Source organism: Anomalospiza imberbis, chromosome 3 (genome assembly GCF_031753505.1).
Source record: "Anomalospiza imberbis isolate Cuckoo-Finch-1a 21T00152 chromosome 3, ASM3175350v1, whole genome shotgun sequence".
Classification (NCBI taxonomy): Eukaryota; Metazoa; Chordata; class Aves; order Passeriformes; family Viduidae; genus Anomalospiza; species Anomalospiza imberbis.
This window is the reverse complement of record NC_089683.1, coordinates 74,945,353-74,968,810: the sequence shown is the minus strand read 5'-3', so window position 1 is coordinate 74,968,810 and position 23,458 is coordinate 74,945,353. Positions and strand designations below refer to the sequence as shown.

The window sequence follows — 23,458 nt, the reverse complement described above, 5'->3', positions numbered from 1 at the left end:
TGGTTGGGGGTTGGAAGGGATCTCTGGAGACCATCCATTCCAACCCCTCTGCTAAAGCAGGTTCACCCAGAGCAGGTTGCAGAGTATGGCATCCAGCTGGGTTTTGACTATTTCCAGAGAAGAGACCACAACTTCTCTGGGAAGCCTGTTCCAATGTTCTGTCACCATCACAGTTAAGTTTTTCCACATATTCAGACAGAATGTCCATTTCTTGTTTGTGCCCATACTGTTACTTGCCAAGACTAAACTGTGACATTTTCAACACAGACTTGACAAACATCAGTTGCAGACCAGTAAATGTCATCTAGTTTTTAGTGGAATATTTATACATGAGGATTGAGACACACATACCAGTCTTGGGTAACCAACTTTATCACCTGCAACAGCTGACTGCCTCCTCAGAAGCATTTAATAGTAGGACATTGACAGTAAGTAGTCTGCTTCTGAGCTAGGAAAAATCACAGGTTTTGTTAGCCTGGACTCACTTAAGTGGGCAAATGGAATCGCACAACCATCTGAAGGACTCTCCGAATCAAGCAGATTGTCTTTCTCACTACAGTCTGACACTAAGAGTGAGAGCACAGCTGCAGCTTTTAATAGGAAAATGTTATTTTAAAAACTCTTTGACATAAAGCTAAATGTGATAAACCAGAAAGCACTGAAGGTGAGGGGAGTTAAACCTTCTCTTCCAATATCAAACAGAAAGGCCAAGACCAAAACTGAGAAAACATCTTTGTTGGGTTTATCACTGTTTCTTCTGCAAATTATTTTCAATCAACAGGTCTCTTACAGCTATCTTCAGCTATTTCACAGATGTTTTGTGTCACTCAATGAATAATGCAATCTTATTATTACCCCAAAAGATGAAAGATTGAAGTGATACCTTCTGATGCAATCTGAGGCATGAGAAAACCATTTGACTTCCAGGGAAAAAAAAGGAGCTTCCAAAGTTCATTAAGTGATTTTTTGGTTTTGAGGCTTTGTTGTTTGTTTGTTTTTGCTTTTTTTTTTTATTGTTTTGGTTGAGGGGGAGGGTGTTTGGATTTTTTGTCTTTTTTTTGTTGTTTTTGTTTCATTGGGTATTTGCAGGAAGAAGAGGGTGTTTTGTTTGTTCTGTTGTCCTCCTCCACCACTGCTACATATGTTCATCTATGGAAAGAAAGCTGCTTTCATAACTACCTGTTATCCCTGCAGTGCACCTGAGCTCTTAGTTCTTTCCCAGATAAATGAAGATGTTTACAATTCCATCCTGCAAGATAATTCAGGCAAATCAATACTAGAGGTTGAATCTTCAGCATACAATAAACATACAGTATAGCTTATGAATACATACAAAGTACAACAGGTACACAAGGCCATGACATTTCACAGCTCTTCAAACTGATATGCACTTGTACTTTTTAATGTCTTCATGAATAATTCATTTTACCCTACACAGCCCTGTACCTTCAATTGTTTTCTGTTAAACAAAAACAACTTGCTATTTCCTAAGCAAGACGTGCCAAAAAATTATTTTTAGACTTTCTAGTCAGTTTTCTTTCTGCTTACAATAGTTTAGTCTTGTATTAAGGTGACTTTGTCTACCACCAGAGTCTGAAATGAGATATAGTGGATGCCTTCCCATGTAAAGGAGTTGCTCTTTGAGGGAGGCAACAAAAGAAAAAGGGCACACATGGCTGCAAGATCTCCTTGATTTTCAGAATTCCACAACATATTTTGCTAAAGACTCCAGAAATAATCCTCTTGAGATGAAATTTAAATATGCATTCATTTTCTTTTTGAATAAAATGCTTAAGGAAATGCCAGGATCTGTAGCAGTTGCCTTGGTCACTTCATGACATATGTAAGTGTACCTTTATTTTCCAGACTTAGAGTGCTTATATTTGAGCAAGCAGCTAGGAAGACTATTTTTTAAGGTTTTTTTTTCAACGGGGCTTTCTTTTACCCTTGAGGAAGGAGAAAAACAATATGAATAATAAGAAGGGAGAAAGTGAAGGGAGAATAAAAGGGAACAAGATCCTATAAACATCCAGTCATAAAGAAGCAGAACTATTTGCTTGCTGCAGCAGCCTTCCACGGTAATACAGTACCAAACCTTGCAGCTGATGCCTAAGAGCTCCATCAAATGAATAACCTCGTACAAGAGCTTTGTTTTGAATATCTAGATTCATTTCCCATTTTGGTTGCATGAGTGAATCACAAATATATTTCTATATCTATAATAGAGAGGACAAACCAGAATTTTAAACCAATTTGGGATGAGAAAATGTTAAAACAGAAGATTTTTTTATACAAGTCTATCACCTGGTTTGCAGAATCTCATTTCAAACAACATCAAGCAATGGACTAAGCGCAATAGAGAAACTTTTACTTAGGAAAGACACGTTAAGACATCTGTAAGGGTTGTGTATGGCAGTTTTTCACAAGTGCAGCATAATGGAGAGGGGAATTAATAATCTAGCATAGAAAAAACAGACACAGCAAGTCCAAATTCTGAAAAAAAAAGTACATAAAATGCCACAGTGAAGCCCATCCACATTTCCTTTGTTACTTTACTACAACAGTCAGAAAAGGGGGGAGGAAAAATCATGTTGCATAATTGCATGGCTCCTGCTAGCTTACTTCTCTGAAAGCAGAGCTGAGGAATACCTGAATCCCAAGATCTGTGAGCAAAGCAGGAGGTTGCAACATAAAACTATATGGTAAAAGAAGAGAAAGCTAACTACAGTTCAAGCTAGAGACATGTATTGTAGTTCATTGACAACTTTATACATCTGTTGGATACTAGTATTGTAATACAGTAAAGCATTGCCAATCCATTTTAAGACTTACTGTCTTATTAGATGGCTATTAAAGACATATTAAGATTTGCTTTTCCTTATACTCTGCCTATTTCCCCTTATGTTTTAAAGATTAAATAAACATCCCTGATCTCAATACAATTATAAAAACAAAGGAAAAACCACACTTGTAAACTTTCAACTCCTCATCTTATTGAGCTCCCCAGCCCACAGACTTTGAACATGACCTGATACCTACTTGAAAAAGGCTTCACTACTTGCTTTGGGAATGGCACAACTTTCACCAGCCTGTAGGCAGAACTGAAGGGAAATAATCTCCTTTGGAAAATAATTCCATTTCCACTTGGCCAGAAAGCTATTTTTCATTTAAGGGCATGTCATGGTGCACTGACTTCACTCTAGTCAAAGGCTGAAACATTGTAATTAACCCCCAAATTTATTAAAAGGGAGAGGGGAATTCACATTAAACAAAATATATGGTCTGTGCTTCAAATCTTAGTTAACTATCTTCACAATTCAATTCAGAAATGGTGAGTCTTGGATTTGAGCTAGTAAAATAACAATCTTACATTTCTTTCACACAATCCGCCCCAGCTTTGCCCTCTAGGGACTGTTTGTCTGACAGGTCTTCCCAAGGTACCTACTGTGGGAGCTTGTGCCAAAGACCAACCCCACAACTTCTGTACAGAGCACCACTGGAGATCTAATGTTGATCTCATATCTTATAATTCCTTACTTCTACCAGTGTCTTTTGGAAACTAGTACAGTCTTGCAAATACAGTATACAGTACAAAAAAAAAAGCTAGAAAAAGTTAGAAAATACTAAATCCTAGTTTATATGCAAAGTTCCAAATGCAATGTCAACAATTTTTACTGGTTTTGATAGAATATTACTCTGCTTGGTGCAGAAGACCAGTTAGAGATTGAATGCAGCTAATATCCATCAGGGAGCTGCAAATGAAGATACAGCTCAAACTTACCTTTTAAGTTAAATTAGGCAGTGCTGAGCTGACACAACTGCTAGTAAGAAACAGGTAACTTATCTCTATACCTGCATAACTACAGTGCAGATTTATTACTCTCTAGAAAACACTGTATATATGCTCATACTCCCTCTAAGAGTCACCCAGTTGGGTAGCCTGCATCAAGCTTAAGACAGGTGAGAAAAAAAACAAAGTTATGCCTGCATGGAAATGTACAGGAGCCTACCTTCATTGCATGACTCATACCTTCCTTTATATAGCAGCACCAGAAGTCATTGAGAAGAGATTTCTGCCAAGATTGCTGCTTTTACTTCCTGAGAGTTTGAAAACTGAACACGTGCATATTTCACCCTTTTAAATATAATTTCTGAAGGCCAGCAACGACTGCTGAAAGACGACACTGCATCACTCTGGAAAACTACAAAGAAGGTGAAACACTTCAGTGCTGCTGGTCCCAGTATGGCAAGGAAAAAATGCCTCTGCCTGTGTAAAAATATATATGGATTATATTTGCTGCAGACACTTGATATTCATGTTCAAGGGGATGCATTAATTAACAGGAAGACCACCTTAATTAAAGCAAAAAGGCAAAGGCAGATCACACTGGCAAAAGAGTAAGAAAAATTAACTTGGCCTGAATGGCATTCAGAATATTGAAAGAGCTAATAACAGGAAGGATGACTTGTGCTTGCAGCAGAAGGTGCACAGCATGTGTGCTTTGCTGTTAGCAACAGTACTGAATCCTGGATACAGACAAAACAAATGGGACATCAATGCAAAGAATTCAGGGATTATGCCAGAGGACAAGAAACAACTTGAATATTCCACAAAGGAAGAAGCTAAAGCCTCATTTAGGTGCAGAAAAGGGAGTTCCATCTTTCAGAACAGCATCCCTTGGGTGTAATACAAGGAGAAGGTACAATAGAGCTGACACAAAAATCTTCATGCTCAGCCACTAGTTTTTCCTTAAGAAATAAATGAACATTGGTAGCTTGAGGCGCCTTAGATTAATTCTGGGAGTGATGTTTTTCTTAAAGTCAAAGAAACAACTTTTCCAAAAGAGTCTATGTCTTAAGCAAAAAGGAGTCAAGATTTACCTGTCTTTGTAGGAAGGCTTCAGTACTGAATGATTGCAGAAGGAAATTACTTGGACTTAGATAGAAAAATTTTGGCAAAACAAGAATCCTACAAAATCTGTGTTTGCTGCACATCAAAAGAGTAACTCTTCAGCAACAACAACACATGCAAGACAACCTAAACCATTCAGAGAACCTGACACTGAATACATGTTGGAGGATGCTGCTGGCATTGAAATCCCAAACTTTAGCCAGGGAAGATACCTGAAAAAGTAACTTGAGAAGGGGAATGCTCCAAAACAAAAAGAACTATTCTTTAACAGTTTTGTCCATAAGTTTAATTTCATAAAAGCACAACCACCACTAACTGAAAGATAAGGAGATTGTGCCCCAGGATGCAAAAACATTAAACCAAAATATAACAGAACAAAGCTAGCAATGACACCGTAATGACTCACTTGCAGCTCGTGATTCTTTCCTCTCTTATGTTTCTACAAATAATATTTTTTAAAGCATACAAACAAATAAAAGGTCAACTTAATATTGCTTTATTAGAAGACCAGCAGTTACTCTACTGTTTGCACATTTCAAAGTTTCTGAGTTAGTCCAAAGGCACCAATGATATTTAAGGCCCTGATCCTTCAGGCATGCTGCAAACTGTCATGACCAGATATAGTTACTATTAAAAATTTCAACAGGAGTTGTACTGGATGAGCAATTTTATGCAAGTAGCCATCCAGCTGCACCACAACTACAAGTAGTGTTTAAATGATTTTGCATATAATAGATAAAATGCCTTCAGGATCAATTTTTGAATTTCTGTATGTTGATATTGTTTTCCTCCACACACTATTTAGTTTACATCTAATTCTATAAATGCTTGAATTTTAAGTGCAGGTGTGCAAGATGATCATGCTTGAACATCATGCAGCAGCTGAGGTTACTTTTCTTTCCTCCCCATTCTGCCCCATTTTATTCAAAAAGTCCAGTAAATATCAGCATAGATCAAGGTACAAATTCTGGTTCCTTTCTAATGGATGTATAGAACCAGGTATAATCAAGGAGATAGCTAAAGTAGTGCTATCATGAACAATAGAAAGAAAAAGTTGAAGCCTCCATTAGCATAGTTTTGTAGCTTGAAAAGTCTACTCAGGTGCAACATACGAAGGGTAAAGTATTGGAATGGTCACATATGTTGCATCAAGTACCAACAAACTCCTGAAGGACTTTCTGGCATGCCAACAAAAGGAACAGAAAAGGATCTGGGTTGTTAAGTCATACCCAGTGACAAGTGGAATATTGTGGCTCTGAAGATAACATGTGATAACATTCATCATTTACAACCACAATTGGATTAGCACAGATACTGTAATCATGAAGTGAAAAATAAAGTTATCAGAGAAGGAAGAGCAAATAAAAGGGCTCAAAGACAACTGAGAACATTTATACTGTCCTGGCATTAATGTAAATTCACTTCACTGAACTATGCTATTAGAAGTTCATTACATTCTAAAGCTGAAGAATATTCACTAAAAAGATCAAGATAAAGAAACATATGAAATATAATAGACCAAAGCTTTGAAAAAAAGTATGTTAAAAAGTCAGACAAGAAATAGAGCAATAAATTAAAGAGGATTAAGAAAACAATAAAAAACACATTACTGCTTCTTAAGATACCTGCAAAGGAAACTGCAGTTCTGCAAAGAAAACAACTTGCTTACACAAGGTAATCATTAATTGTTTCTGAAGCTGCTAATTCCTTCTTTTCTTTAAAACACACTATGAGTTTTGCAGGTTAATAAAGGGTAAATAACTTAAATGACAACAGAGCACAAAGGGCTTACATGTACAATCCCTGATAGACAAGTTTCCATGCAGGGAAAAGTAGCTGTTTGGAACCATTGATCATAAAGTCATTTGGGGGAATGCTCTGATTTTCAGAACAAGAAACTGATATTTATCATCACTAGGCCTAGTTAAAACAAAGAATCTAGCATACTACCTGTGCAGAAAATAAGAACTGACTAATGCCAACACTGAGCAGTGCTGCCAGAATTTATGCAGAATTGTGCTCTGCCCCTGAATTAAAAATTCTCTAATTCCTTAAAAGAGTTTCTCTATTTCAAGTATCTTTCACACAAACATTACTTTCTGCCTCAGACTTCTCCTCCAGGACTGTAGATTTCTCAGTCATTGGAACATGACTTTTCGACTAAGAGTTTCCAAGCCATAATACATTTTGCTGTTCTGAAAGGCAATACAAATGTAGTACACACATTAAGCTCAGATAACAGGCTACAGAAGCAAAGAAGTGCAGAATAAGATGGAGAAAAGTACATCAATTATTTCATACTGACTTTCCGTCCCCAGAAAAGCTGCTGAGCTATTCTTTGCAGACAAGTTCCACTCCTATGCCCTATTTTCATGGCAAACATGAATAAGATGATTACTCCAGAGTCAGGTTCTTGAACACCAGACCTGTGCATGTCCTGATGTCAAGTTCTGCTGCTTCACTGTGCCCCTTTCAAATGCCTCTTCATCACAAGTCCTCATGAATTCTCAGTGAAATGTTTTGGAAGTGGACAGCATAGGACTACTCAGCAATGGGAGAATTTAGGGGTATATCAGAAGTTAAAGCATATACAGCACTCAGTCAAGCTACAGAAGAGCAGGGCTTAAAAGCATAAGGACTGCTCTGGCCTTGGTATCCATGGAAGCTACAGAGGGGAACAGCCCTTTATGGCATAGGGCTATTTTAAAAGTGCTATGAGAGGCTAAACACACTGCAGGCAAAAGACACCAGCTATGCTGAGTTCTGTTCAGCATTTCTGCTATGAACTGGGTCTCAGAATCTTCTGCAACAAGCTACAGTAACTGACCTGAGCATAACCACAGTCAAGAGTCATTAACATAAACAAATCAAAAAAGGCTTCTCTTCACAGAAAGCCATATATCTACTCACAAAAACCTTCAAAAATAAAGAAAGGTATGGAGAAATTCAGCTTAATATAAAAGTATGTCAGCTGTTTTCCAGAGACACACCCAGTGACTACAGTATTGGTGCACCTAACAATGGCACCACAGCATGTGCACCAAGAAATCAACTCTTCCTGTTTTTCTAACACACCAAAATCAAGTATACTGGGGAGAAGAACAGTTCTTATGCAATACTTTCCTAAAATCTGGGCTTTCATCTGATATTACACACGTATGTGGAAAAGCCTTCCAGAAGGCAATTACAGCCCACCACAGACTCAGAGGTATTTCATCCTACTGGGTGGCTGAGCAGACAAAGGCAGTAGCACTTCTCAGACTTCCAATTCCTCATCTCTTGCACATTTCTCTTACTTGAGATGCAAAGCATATTCATAGCAGTAAAAACAGTATTGATTTCACTTTAAAAAACAAATACACATCTATCTTTGTGTAGATCTTTGGGGTAAAAGTTAACTAGTCAGTGCCCCTGGGGGTGGGTAGCAGGCAGCAGAGTGAAACCAGGAGTCATCACACAGGGAGCTTCTTTTTGAAACTCAGAAGGAATGTTATTTAAAGGAATTACACTGCTCTAGCATTTGCCCCAACACACAGGGTACAGGGACATATTTGAAGCCCTGAGGTATTTCCCAAATCCCAGTGGGAAAACCTGGAGCTTAAAGCACCTGTGCTTGTCCCCAGTCAAAAGGAAAAGGTATTTCAGAGAAAACTTTCCTGAACTAAGAGTGAATTGGTCACACAATCTATTAAAGAGATGCTGCACAAAGAGAAGGATATTGATAAAGGAGAGAGAAATTGGTAGGAAAACAAGGGGGAGAGAAAGCTGTGATATACAGTACACCTCTACCCGAACTTTAACTTTTGACTGCAGATCTCAAGAAATTGCTGTACAGAGCAAAAATCTGCACAATACTAAAAAGTTTCATCTAAGAGAAGTTGTACATTTTGTGCACACTCAGCAGCAAGCCTTCAAGCAGTAATTCTAGAAAATAGTCTTCAAGGATATTACTACAATTCTGTGCTCCAGGGAGGAAGGTCACTGCTGTGCAGGAAGGATTTGAAGGGAAACATCATATTATTCTGCTACACATCTCTGTGCGGCAAAGTTAGTGTATGTAAGTATGTGACACTACACATAATTGTTTTTGTTGATTTTCTTGCATTTAATCTTACAGTGGTGTTTCAAGTAGTGTCTCTTTACCTACCAATTCATTAAACAAGTTAAATTACAAGACAAACTTAAAAGCCATATTAGGCTAGCGATAGCCAGGAAATTCACATCAATTTTACAAAGATCAATGTCACAACTCTCATTCCGTTCTTCAGCCCATCAGTGCTTCCTCCCACCTTGGAGCCCCAGTCAGATCCCTCAGTCAGACTCTTTTCCACAGCCTTCCCCAGTCCTACCAAAATGAGAATCTGTTGGTGAAATGCAAACTTCAGGAGACAGATGAAGCAGCCTTCCATCCTCAGCCAGGGAGGCAGAAGCACTCCCACACCCGCATGCATCAAGGTCCTGCCCTCCCCAGAATCTCTCCCAGCACTCCCAGGGGAGGCAATGGTGTTTCACAGCCAGGAGAGGTGCCCAGTGGAACACAGCAGGGCAAGAACCAGGCTGGCAACACAGCCCAAGCCATGCTGCAAACAAAGAACACAAAGCAGCTGAGGCAGGCTGAATGCAGAGATCACCTGGTAGTGTTTAGCATCTCTAGGCTTTTCCCCTGGCCAAAAGAATACATTTCTCAAAGCACTGCCAAGGTCTGTCTCACTAGATCACAAACTTATTGAAGCATTAAGAGAGCGTTAAGCTCCACATAAGCAATTTTATACTTCAGCAGGTACATTTAGGAGATGGAAATTTGCTGGCATTTCCACAGGTCCTCCTGTATCACTGTTATATTTTAGTGTTGGTTTTGTGTTTTTTTCTTTTTTTTTTTGTTTCACTTGTTGCTCTGTTTGGTTTTGTTTGTTTGTTTAAGAGGAGGAAGAATAAAGCCTGCAGGGAATTGTCATTAAAGAACCATGGATCAGCCCCATCCAGCCTTTGGACTTGGAAAGTACAGCTAATATTTTACTTCCTTGATTGATAAATATGAAAAACTCTCTGGATTTCTGATATGAATCTGTTGAACATATCTACTGCTATTCCATCCAAACCCCTCTTTAGGGCCAGTGTGCCAGTTTAAAAAGCAACCTATTTTTCCTCCACATCAAGTCCAAGAATAAAAAGTTTCTTGTCCACATGCTGTGTCCCCTATTGTTTCTAGGCCCTGAAATAATTGCTATATCACATGTAGCAAATGACATACCAACACAACTCACCCAGATTGCACAGATGCACATTCACCACAAACGAATTCTCAATTCTCAACTCAAATGACTTCTCAGTTCTTTTTCAATTCAGTTACATAAGCCATGGACAGCAGGAGCTGTCTCACTGGCATATTAGTGGTACGTGTAAGTAGATGTTTCTAAGCTGTACTCAAAGACTTGGGCATGGCATTGCTCAAGACATGCAGCTTGAGGGAGGAAGAAAGAGTGAAGACAGTGCTCAAGACCTGGATTGCATTCTCCCTCAGTGTTGTGGCTCCCAGAACGCCTCCACAAGCACCACCTCCTCTTGAATTTACTGAGGCACCTCTATCAAAGAATTATGCTTCAGCTGCTTCTATTTCTACCAACTCAAGTCTATTTAGACTGAAGTTTTTGATGCCAGAAGATTGCCTCAGGCTCAATTCTTTTGCAAACTTTCAAGCTTAACTAGCTCATCTATTTCTGAGAATAAGGTGTTGCTTAGGACAAAAACAAACCATTCCTTGCTTCCCTCAAATAAAATACCCCTTTGGAACACTGAGACTAGTACAAAGGGCAGAAATATGTACAGGTCCTGTTCCATGAGGAAAAGACAGAATAGAAAGATAAAGATGAGCTCCCATTGTCATTTCAAAAGTGATCAAACTATTTAAATTCAGGAGTCTTTTATATTCAACCTTAATATTCCTTTTATATAAAGATACAGCATTTTGGCTGAAACATGCAAAAGCAGGTGTAGTGCTTATACACAAGTGAAGGCCACATTAACACATCATTGGTCGTTATATTAATTCCATGTCAGTATGCTATATGCATTATAACACACAACTGTAGCGAGGCTAAACTCAGAAAGTTATTGCTTTCCTTATAAAACTCTTTGCCTTTACTTGAATAGAAATTCCCTCTTCTGTGAACAGCCTGCTTCATTCTTTGTTGACACCAAGAACTGAACAAGTACTTCAGCTATAAGAACTACACATTCAAAAGCATACTTGTCTTGTTAGTGTCTTGTGAAGTTTAGGAGACTTGTACACTTCAGAAAACTTCTACTGCAACTTTTCAAAATAAACTACCAACAAAATACATTTTCTGCCACTCAATGCTACAAAAACACGTGAACCAAAAAACTCACGGAGTTTTAATTCCCACCAGTGCCACACAGACAAGTCCAAGACTTGTATTATGATGGTGAAGTAGGCAAGTCTTTTTAATTGACCATTAATGTCTCACGCCAACAGTAAGGGATCCAAACTGCTCCTGCTTGCAACTTGTCTTTTTAAAGACCAACCAGAAATAATATCCAGTTGTTCCTTCTTTCCTCTCCTCATAAAACAGATGCTTCAAGAGTTAGTTTGACAGTGATTTCTCTTGTACTGTGATTTCTTACTCAAAGTGATCATGCCTACCCATTACCTGTTCTGGGAATCGAGGACCTAGATAATTTTAAATAATTACATATTTTCTAGAGCACAACTTTCAGCAAGGTTCCTCATAAAAACATCTATGGACTTACAGCTAATGTTGCACGTTCAAAAGATTACAGTTATTTCTTAACACCATTTTATATCTTGAAGACAATACAGCATTGGTGTCAGCTCTAGGTGTAATCAAGGCATGCAGCTGCCTAGAGAAACAGGCCAGGGTATGGGGCAAAACAGTCTTCCCTCCTGCCCAATCCTGCCTATAGCACAGTCCCAGACACAGCTAGACACGTGTTCCTACAAAATGCAGGATAGGGATCACAAGGCAGCAGTTTGCTTCATATTTGCACAAGTGACAAATGAAGCACTCTCTAACCTGTCCCATCCCTCAAGTTCTCCAGGAGATGCAGCAACAGCCCAAGGCTGCTTCTCTAGAACTCTGCCCCTGACCTGGTGGTCCCAGCTCCAACCTGTTCTCTCTTTACCACGTGGGGGAAGATGCCTGGTTTGACTAGCCTCAGATCTTCATACTCAAGAAGAACATCCTCAAAACCCACCCAGCAGCCTTGCTGGCCCCAGACTACAACAGTTCTTGGCAGCTTAACAATCTGAGGCATTGTATGCTGAGTGTGACAAAAAGAGTCCTTTCCCATATCTGGCTTCAAAAGCATCCCTACAACTGCCAGAAGTAATTTTGCTTGGCTGAGTCCTAACAGCAGTAAAATGAAGATTCATTAGCATGTACTCATAAGACAAAGCAATATCAACAGAGGTCATGATGTGCCAACCTCATGCACAAATCAAAGCCCTCATGAATCAAACACCTAGGTCCTTGCAACCTGAGCCAAGGAGGCTGCCCCCCCTCTGTACCTTTGCTGGACCAGATACCAGAAACCCCCTACACACACTGCCATTAGTAAGTTATTTACAAAACAAAGCATAAAAGAAACCCCACACACCCATTTGAAACAGCTCCCCAAGTTAATTCTCATGCCTTCTATGCTCTCCAACATTTTTGGGAAGTACTATCTTCACCCTTTTTCTCTAACATTGTCCCTATCATGACAGAAGCAGACTATTTGCCAGATCAGGCACATTTCACTACCTCAACAATCAGGGTCCTGCCACAGTCACACAGTAATGTATGAATCAGTTAAACACCACTAGAATTCCCCACATGCCCAAGAGTTTACCCTGTACCAAACAATGTCATTACTGAGGACAGGAACTGTGACACTGAATATTACAGGTGGCATCCATGCAGGATGGGGGAAGAGTCCTGGAAAACCCTTCCATTATGAAGGATACAAGCCCTCCACCCAAGCAGGACAGGCATCATCACCAATATAGAGCAGTTCCTTTGAGCTGACTGGGTCCTTGAGAACACAACAGATAAGCATGCATATGACAAACAGCTAATTTTACAGACATGTATGAAATATATTGTTTTACATAAAACACAAACAAATACCAGAAACAAAACTCACAAAATACCTTGCCCATGTGTATGATTCTTCCATGTGAGAATGTACAGAGAGACATTTAACAGGTCCGTGCTGTCAGATTCTTTTGGTGCTCGGTATCTTTTCATTCTGCTGTCCTTTGCATCAGTGACTCAGTCATATATTCCTTAAGGACAGAAACTTCTATTGGTGGCAATGGGGAAAAGGCAGAAGCATTTATCACGAGCTACAACAGAGCAATATTCTGCCAATACTGCAGTCATTACCAAATTGTTTTTCACAATGCTGAAAAAGAATTAAAGATCCTCCTTTTTAATGCTACAAAGTATGTACGCATTTCCATAAATAATGCAATCAGTATTTACAGCATCAGATCCCTGTAAAAGAATGCATCAGCTGAAGTTTTAATTTGTTTTCCTTGAGTGCTTCTCTCTTATTAGATGACATTACATCTTGTTCTTAAACAGTGAAACTCTAAATTACCCATTTTTAATAAAATCTTTTTTTTTTTCTGTCAGAATGCTGTTCAAAATGTTTTTCACTAGCTTTTTATTTTCATGCTGGCTCAGTTACTGAATTATAATTTATTACAAGAAACTTTTCAGATCAACTCCTTAAATCAAACAGTTTAGGTGATACTGTATTTTCTATGCATAACAATTTTGTAAAGCATACTAATTCAATGTTAAAGCACTACAGGAGGAACACCTCTCTGTCTTTACATGATTGTTTCACACAAAGCTTTCAGAAGAAACTGAGCAGCGCAGATAAGTTTACATGGAAATGCAATTTACAATTTGCTCTCACATGTTAAACAGCTGCCCTTTCTTTGGAAGGACAACTGTTCTTTCAAGGTTCAGTAAGCAACAAAATTGTTAAATATTTTCTTAACAATTAATTTTTTCAGGTCCTGAAAAAAATTCTTTTAGGAACCACTGTGGGATTTTGAGAGCTTTGAAGCATGTCCTTTTTCATTCACTCTCCAGGGCAAAGTCATATTTTCAACACAACCATTGAAGATGCAACTCTGAAACCACCCCTTGTGTATTCAAGAAGAATCATTCACTTGTCTAAGAGCTGCTGGTGCCTACACAAACAGCAAGCTGAGTAATTTCTGCCAAGATGTTCGATTGCTACTTCAGTATATAATATTGAAGAGTAAGCTCTGAAGATGTTTACTGCAATAATCAAATTCAATGTCATTCAGTAGATACTTTTTTCCCAGAAATACAGGACTGTGCTTAGGTCTGATCTACTTATATTAAGAAACTTGTCAATTTGGGGCATATGTAAAATTAAAAGCATGTTATTTTAGCAACTTAATTGCACTAACATCTAAATATTCATGTAGGCTAGCCATTGGGTAGATGTTATATTCAAAAAACAAGTAGGAAGCTATGGGTTCTTCTCAAAACTTGTTTCAAAAAAATATTGCAGTAAGAATGGCCACATTAAATAGAGATATCATTAGCTGAAGTCTGTATTTATCACAGCAACTCCCCCTCAAAAAACATGCATAAGTTCTTCCTAGCCACCACACAAAGACTTAGTTGACCTAATTCACCTTCTAGTATTGGACATTACTTTTTCTAACCACAACCCTACAACCTCATTAAAGAATAAGAGAAACAAAATTCTCTATACTAACTAACTATGGTATATTCAGGCATTCTAGGATGACATAGGTTATTGATTCCTGTGATTCAAATAACAGCATAGGACAGAAACTTGGTGCAGTCATAATAAGTACATGCACTCACTTGAGCACAAAGTATGCACACATAATTTAGGGCAGATCTGGCCACTTGATCTGTGGTGCCTCCCTTTCTTAGCATCTAGAAAAAGGCCTCTCCAAACTGAACCTGTACATAACTCTTGGAAGGGTTACAGATGTTTTCCACAATTTTATTTTGCACATTATCACAAACAAAACCAGGTTGCTTAAAATACTTCATCCACCTCCAGAGAAATACCAGGAAATATCAACAATAATGAGTACATGAATGATATATGATTTCTGCTGTGCGGCACCATACAGACATCCTTTTGAGAGAGAAAGTTGCTATAGGACTCCTGAGACTATCGATAACCTACTGTTAATATCATGTTAACTTACACTCGTCACCAACTTGGTTGTACCCACCTCCACTTTGTCACTTCAGACTAGTAGCTCAGTTAAATTTCTAATAACTACTTTAAAATAAAATCCAGCATAAGTCTTCTCTCTTGCACTTAAATCGACTTTAACTGACTGGGTGCCTTCAGTCCTATATTCAAGAGTACAACAAAAAATCCACCATTATTAATATATACCAGTGAAATTACAGCCATTTGATCAGATATGCCATCATTAAGGCATATATAAAATAGCAAATGGGAAAATTCTTAGTCAGCCTAAGAAACCCTAAAAGGATAGTTCAACAGCACAACGGTAATATCAACATTTAAATACTGAAAATTAATTCCAGAGAAAAAGGTACAACCAATCACCTGCATCTGTGAATGTGCCAAAAATCAGTGAGCCATGTGCCAGATCTAACTTGCATTGAAATGCAACTGTCTTCTCTCGTGGCCTTTTAAAACTGTTTTAATTAGTACACAACCAAGTTGAGTATTTCATTTTGAAGAACCATATTGCAGATATTAATATGAAATATCATGTAAGTCAAATTATACAGCATGGTGAAAACACCAAATGCCAATTGACTACAACTGCAAATGCCCTGCATGAAAATTGAGATGCTCTACAGAATAAAGAGACTGCACTTCTAATCAACCACTAATAAACCCCAGACATAAGTAGCCAAGATGAGAAGGAGGGGGAGGGAAAAAACCTAGTATGTTTTCAAAACCTATGGGATAAATCCTTTTATGTTGCCAACACAAGATCTAGATAATGCAGACATTAAAATTAAAGAATGGTATTTCAGACAGCTAATTACCACAGCATTCAAATACCTAGCTAGATAAAGTGCATTATAGAAACATATGATCTAGGGATAGTTTTAAACCTAGTTTAAACTCAATTTTATAAAGAGATCTACCTGGAAGTATACAGTTTTCTGTTAGATGTATCCATATCTCTAGTGATTTATTTTCAAATATATTCTGTGAATATATTTGAAAATAATGCAAATATACAGCCTACACATAATATATACATATATCTTCTAATATCAACTCTTTTTTTGAATGAAAACCAGTCAATGAGCAGCATTCTGTCTTGTACACTGCAAAAACTTAGCACTAAATTACTTGGCAGATTCAGAATATAGAGCACCACTGAGTCAAGGAGCACTGCTAAAAGCCAGCATAATACAACAGGGTGACAGAACCTGTAAACTGTATCTGTAATCAAACTAACCCCTGCAGCATGCTGCTGAAGCCTGCTTTTGATGGATATTAATTGTGTCCCAGACCTGAAGCCAAGAATAATATTACCTTGAGAGAACAGTTCAAGGCATGTCAGTACAAAGAAATCACAAATCTGACGGCACAAAAACAATGCAATTATCAAATTTTGTCACCAACCTAACTAAAGCAAGCAAGCAAACAAAAAAGATGCACTTTACCTTTTTAAGGAAAAATTTCTGCAATTTCCTGTGAGGCAGCTTTATCATCTTTTTTTCACTATATGGGATACAGGTCAGGCACTGCAAGTCCTTGAGCCATTCTGCAGGGGCTTGACACCTTTTGCCTTCTCTATTAACTCGCTGCAGTCAGCTTAGCCCAATGCGTCACCAAACACCAGCCCAGCCCCACAACAGATTAAAAGACAAGAGCTGGGCTGGATCTCATTCTTGAGGAAAGCTCTAACGCAAACACTCCAGGTCCATCTGAATACTTCAGCTGTGTTGACAGCACAAGGAGGAAAATAATAGGTATGAGGTCTGCATTGCCCCCTTAAAAAACGCTGCAAAGTTAAAGAAGGTGCTTTCACAGGGGCAAGAATTTGCAAGATGAAAGAGACACAGAGATGCTCAGTATCCCACTGATCCTTTCAAATCCCATGCTACAGAAGAAACTCAGTGTCCAGTTTCTGAAACTCAGTGTCTGAACACAACCCAGCACTGCCTGCTGAGTGCAGCTTGTCACTGTGCACCTGTTAATTAAGCACACTGTATGTGATTCAGCCAAGCATAGGAAAGAGCCTGTCATTTGTGTTCTCTTCAAATCATTGGAAGACTTATTTCCTCTGAATATTTAGAAAAAACTCTACACAGAGAGAATGCATGCAAAGATGTTATATACAGATGCATATGGAGGTATTTATAGAGCACACCAATGCTGATTTTGATTCAATACCATAGGAATCAGCAATCATGGGCATTGCTGCCTTCCCTTTGGGAATTTGCAACTAAAGATCAGCTTCAGATTTGGAAAGACAGGGCTCAGCAGCACACTAGTAATGCTGCATAACTTCTGGTCCATTGCTGTCCTAGAACAGCAAGTGCTGTAGGGTGATCTAATCTCAAATACTGTGGTCACTCCCAGTTATGCCAATGGGATAATCCCTATGTTTAAGAATTAAGCACATGCTGAAGCAGCTAGTTTAATCAGTTTAAAAAAATCATTCCATGATCAAGCTATTCCCAGATTAGCGTTTGAAGAGTCAGTCTGTGTAAGAATACACAGAAACGTATTATAAGAGGAATTTCGTCCAAACATTACCAGTTGCTCCCCAATCTCCATCTCCTGTTTTTATACTATAAATATTATTTCCACAAGCTGCAAATCTCTTAACAGTCCGTCTCTACCTGTATAATTTTTCTGCTATTTGAGTAATTTTCTTACCACAAGGACTATGTTTGTTCCTCGGCCCTCTTGCTGCCGATTCTTCGGGAGCTTAAGTACCACAAGCCCTACCAAATATCACTGCAAATTTCCACTCCTACAAAGGCACATGTGTTTAACCTCCAGCAAGTGGTGAGGTCTGAGGCACGCCAAGGAAAAAGGAGGTTAAGAGAGTTCAGCACACACTTAGCTCCAGAAGTTTGTGTTTAAGGGAAGGCCAAACATGACAGGCAAATAACTACAGTAAAATGCAGAACCAAACTCTGAGAACTAACGCCACTATGCACCCCAAGTCCATCTGGAGAGGCAGCACACTGAAAATGCCACAGAACAGAAGTGCAACATATGTCAAAGTATCAGTCAGGAGAAAGCTAGAGACCCAGAACAATTATTGTGATAAACCAACAGCTGAAGATAAGTAGTAGACCAAATATTTAGATTTTTCTGACCCTCAGGCATTCAAACTGATGGAGAAATCCAGACTTGTTTTCTGAGAAGCATCCTGCACCATGAGGATAGCTATCAAAACAACATGGAGACGATAATTCCAAGTCCAATTTTAAGAAATTGTTCCAAAACTGACAACTGGGGAACACAAGAACCAAGACAAGAGTTAATTCTTTGGTGTGTTAGATGTATGAAGCCTTTGGGCTCAATTTTAATAAAAGTTAGAAAAAACATTTCTTAAGAAATTCTCACTGTATACTGTGTAAGGTGGAAAAGAATCCAAGATACCACAAAAAAAAGGGATGGTTAAAACACCATAAAACCCACCTGGATGCATGTAGCAGAAATATCATAGTATATCTAATATACTATATAGCTATAGCATTTTTCTCAACAGTTTCTGCTACAAATGGGCAAGTTTCATTTTGAAACCTGAAGCCTTGCAAGTTTTAAAACCCCTGTTATTTTGGGGTATGTATTACCAAGAAGCATATTACTTTTTAAAGTAACAATTCTTACTCCAGATCACTAGGGTCATCATATTTTCTCAGGATTTGAACTTCTGGCCAGGAGATACCCCAGAGCCAAACAGCATTGACCTAAAATTTCATTTTTCCTATTGGAATTATTTGGCTGCATTTTCATTTCTGCACTCACATCCACAGAAGTTGCAAGGTTTTCCTTTACAAAAGCAAATAAAGATACTTTGAAGGGATCTTGAATTTGAGACTTCCTTTCTTTGAGATAGTACATAATCATCCCAAACTCTATACTCATCTAGTTATTTAAAGTTGAGTTCAAGCTAAACATTTAGATTTAAGCTGAAAATACCATAAATACACTTCCATGCCTTCTAATACGTAACCAGGTTTTGGAAATAAGCTGTATTACAGCAAAGGTCAAAGGTAGACTTTCAGCTGTAATTACAAATTGCTGTGGTTTTGTTGTTTGCATTGCTTCGTGTTTCTTTAAAATCAAGAAGAACACTGAGGACTGAAGACACACCTTTAGCATTATTTTTAGATATTTATCTATGTCTGTATGTCAGAATACATTCTGAATTCTGTCATGGTTACTATGGTAGATAATTGCTTTTTGTTAAATCTGACAGTGAACAGATGTAACACACACAGTCCCTGCTTATTCACAATGCTCTCAACTAAAAGCAACATTTCACATATAAACAGGTCCTCCAAACTCTATGTGCACAAACACCTTTCCTTCCAGGCGCAGTTATCTGCCCTTTTCAAGTCAGTGTGCTGTTATATGTTATATAGACTTTGCTTGGGCAATTTAAATGAAATGTTCTTCATTAATTGATGAATGCTCACCTAATCTTTCTGACCTAACCAAGAAAAGGAACACCATTTTTCAAATTATTGTTGCTGTTTATTTTTTTTTGTTTGTTTATGAACTACACCATTCTTAGCAGGCCCACTCCCATCTAATACCAATTCTCATTAATTAAAGAAAAATATAGCTTAGATTTTTCTTTCAATGCAGTGTTACTCTTGACTGGAACCAATATTAAAGAGTTCCATACAAATGTAGGTGGTATTAGATACTCTTTTCTACACCCACTGAAGTTACCTTTCCTTAGTAACTCAAATCTGAAAAGATAAAATACCTCACTGCTTTAACTCACATGGGTAAAAAAGAATAAGAAGCACAATTTCAAAAAAAATAAGTGATTTTATCAGCAATCCTAACCAAATGTTAATCCGATAGCTGACAGGTTTCCTTTTTACCTCCTGTTTTGATTTACAAAATCACAGACTTACAAAACACTAGGAGAATTGTTTAATACTAGTTAGTTTCTGCATACTCAAAAAATCGATACTGCCATTTTTGTCAGCCTTTCCCCATCAATTTATTTGAAGTAATTACACAGAGAAGTGATTTTTTTTCCCTTTTTGATGCTGAAAGGATTTCTCCAGACAACTAGCTAATGCAAATTTGTTTAACCTTCCTGGGCTGCACAGCAAATAACTGATAGATACAGCTCTCTTAAAGATCATTGGTAACTTAGATCAAGAAAGATTCCAATATGATTACCTGTTTTAGCACTTTTTCCCCCTCAAACTTACTTAAAAATGATAAAAGTATATTTGATCAGAAGTTTGGATTACAGAAAAACTTTTTTCTTTCCCCTCCCACTCCTCAAAAGCCTAAAGGTACAATTATATCATCTTCTCTTTGGTCCTATTACACCAACCCCATCTCCTCAAGAGCCACCCTGAGGGATAAACAAGGGAGCAGACCACAGTGCATAGTGCCTGTGGTCTGGGTAGCACTGAGTACATGAGAGCAAGTCAAGAGCACTGACCTTGGAAAACAGAACTGCACTCCCTTTTGAAAATAACTGGTGCCAAAATCCACAGGAGCTTAGGTTTGGAAGTGCTCACTTCTGGCAGCAGCAAGAGCACCTGATTTTCCCCTCTCATTCCAATTAACAAACAACACTGCCTGGCAGATCCTGCTCAAGCCTTTAAAACAACTCTCACAGAAATCCCTCTCCCCTCACCCCTTCCCCAGCACCCAACACCAAGTCAGTTCCCTGGGGGACTGATACCAAGGATTACTGCAATAAAAGCAAGGAATTCATTTCTCCACAGGATCCACTTTGTTTCCTTGCTACCCTAAGAATCCTTGAGTTATCCTTTGAGATGCTCTCAATGAAAAAGTTACTGCATCACCTTTATACCAGAAACAAACAACAGTTCTCTGCAATTGCAAACAGAAAGAAGAAACATTACTACATCACAGCTGGGAAATATCTAGATGTAGAAGTAACTAAATGGGAAAGGAGACAACGTTTAAGAAAAGAGAGGTGTATTTTATTTCTTGAAACTTACTGCATCACAAAGCTTAAGAAGATTTATGGCCAAGGTTTTTAAGGGATTCATTTCAAGTTCTGCTGTGAATTTGGATTCTGTGATCAAGGTTCAATCAAGATTTCCCCTTCTTCATTATATTTCTATGAGGGTAAAACAGCTCCATGCATTTTCTCTAAATCTTTATTATAAATGCAAGCCACCTTCAAGTTGATTTCTAGTCAGAAGCCTTTCTAAGCAGCATCAATATACAGCAGCTATTTTGCAAATCTTTCCAAGAGTGAAGATTTTTTTGGGGGGGGATGGGAGGGGGAATGGATATTTCACACAAACTGACAATAATCCATACTCTTTTTTCCCCCCTCCTCATCAGACAAAAATCAAATTATCCTGAAAAGGGGCATTACAATTCATGGCCCTCCTGAGATTTTGATCTGTTTTGAACCAAGTTCAAGTTATTTCAGACTCTACACTGTGCACCTGGTAACAAAGAACTCACATTAGTTAAAACATGAGATAACCCTCCCTTATTTCTACCATAGCCAAGGCCTATGCTCAACTTTGGAAGAAGAGAGGAGAGCACCTCTGCATTGATGAGAAGGCAGGTGATAGGGTTAAGGAGCCCAGCAGAGGAAAATACCCATGTCCACAAACATGCAGCTCTGCTCACAGTCTCCCTATAACTTCACTTTTACCCTACTAGAAACACCCCTTGCTGGAGGCAGAATAAAGGGATGGAAGTTACAAACAGAGCAACAGGACAACAAAAGGCTGTAGCATAAATAAGTCTGTGACACCATGCTTCTCCACATGCACTTCACTTGATTACCAAAAGCCACACATGTTCGGAGGTGATTCCCCAGTCACAGTTTACTCTTTGGTTTCTACTGTGTGTTGATAAGTGGAAATAAAGAGAGGAAATTACAAGTTCTGACTATATTTTCAGTATATTCTAATGCAGTATTTTCTCTCATTTCATAAATGCCACTAAATGTTCTGTAGTGATCAAATACCCCTATGGATGAAGCAAGTTTTCTAACACTGTATAGAGTTGAAATTATTTACATTCAGAAACCTAATCCAGGTCCCTAATTAATGCTGTTCTCATTAGAGAGCCCTTCAGTAGAATCATCAGAGTCTTGTTCCTCTGAATGAAGGTCTACACTTTCAAATGTGCCTGAGTCAAGGAAATGTATCAAAATGTGGCATCAGATCACGGCTCATGAAGCTCTAGTGTGACTTACAAAGCACAACACCAACAGCCATGCTGTAAGAGCTCAGTCTTGACAGCACCCTAAATTTTCAACCTGAAATTGAAACCAGGGCTTCTTTCTAAGGGTCTAGTGTGAATCATAGGACAACAGTTCAGAGAAGGACCCTCAGAGAAGTTACACATGGCTATCAAGCTTTCAAAGCAATTTAATTTCTGAGAAGTACAAACCTTGCAAATACTTGCACTTAGGACCCTGACATTTAAAGAATTGCCTCTGAACAGAAACAAGTTACATCTTCTCACATATAGGAAAAGCATCAAGGAAGTAGCTGACATCTTAGAGGAGTTTCACTCCTCATCCACAATGAGGAGTCTATAGCAAATGTCCAGCTGTAAAATGAACAGCTGCACATTCCAGAGGGGCTGTATGCAGATGGCTGAGCTCTGCCAGATTTAAAGCTCAGATGTACCGTTGATGAGCTCTGCTCTCCTGATGACCCAGCTCTGAAGTACCACACACCCTGTGGTTCTGCAATTACTGTTTTAGCAAGCCTGTGATGCACCATCTCTACCAGCCAAGCACCACACCCTAGGTTAGCAGAATAGCTCTTAGCACTGGGAACGTGCAAAGGACGCAATGGTCTCTTGACAAGCAGAGTTACAAAAATATTTATTGTATTGGTGACTCTTATGCCTTGTTCATAGCTATAAAGGATATAAAAATAGAAGTAATACATGACTTAAGCCAGAGATCTTGGAGAAAAGCAGAAAAACCTACAACTGGAAATATGTCACATCTTTCCTTTAGGATAAAATACAAGCTTAATCCTATTCTCTTTGTTTATTAGTATTCAATTGAATCTACCTGAAGTTTAATTTCATTTGTGATTCTTACACATTTTAGACACACATATAAGGAAAAAAAAAGTTCTAATTTCTTACATTAGTTGATCTTCACTTCCCCACACAAAAGCAAAAATACACAAATCAAAAGAACCATCTCCTATCTATTTCACATTTATTTAAAAGTGATTTTATATTCTTCCCATCTCCTTATATACATTTTTCTCAACTGCTCTAATAATTTTCCACCAACTCTTTCGTCTCAATAACTGTGTT

General features: G+C 38.3%; 1 protein-coding gene across 4 annotated transcripts in view; it reads right to left on the bottom strand.

Moving 5' to 3' along the window:
- The window catches only part of RPS6KA2 (ribosomal protein S6 kinase A2), a 275,385-nt gene that overhangs the window by 227,375 nt on the left and 24,552 nt on the right, over positions 1 to 23,458 (bottom strand). The window contains exon 2 of one of the 4 annotated variants that reach the window (XM_068185221.1): positions 1,180 to 1,249. The exons of 2 other annotated variants lie outside the window; for them this stretch is intronic. Coding sequence is in view for 1 of the 2 variants with exons in the window: in XM_068185220.1 (XP_068041321.1) it covers positions 16,624 to 16,671 (48 nt within the window). In the remaining variant the exon portion in view is untranslated. Of the gene's footprint in view, positions 1 to 1,179; positions 1,250 to 16,623; positions 16,687 to 23,458 lie in introns of those variants that run through there. One more of the 4 variants, XM_068185220.1, reaches the window with a different exon arrangement.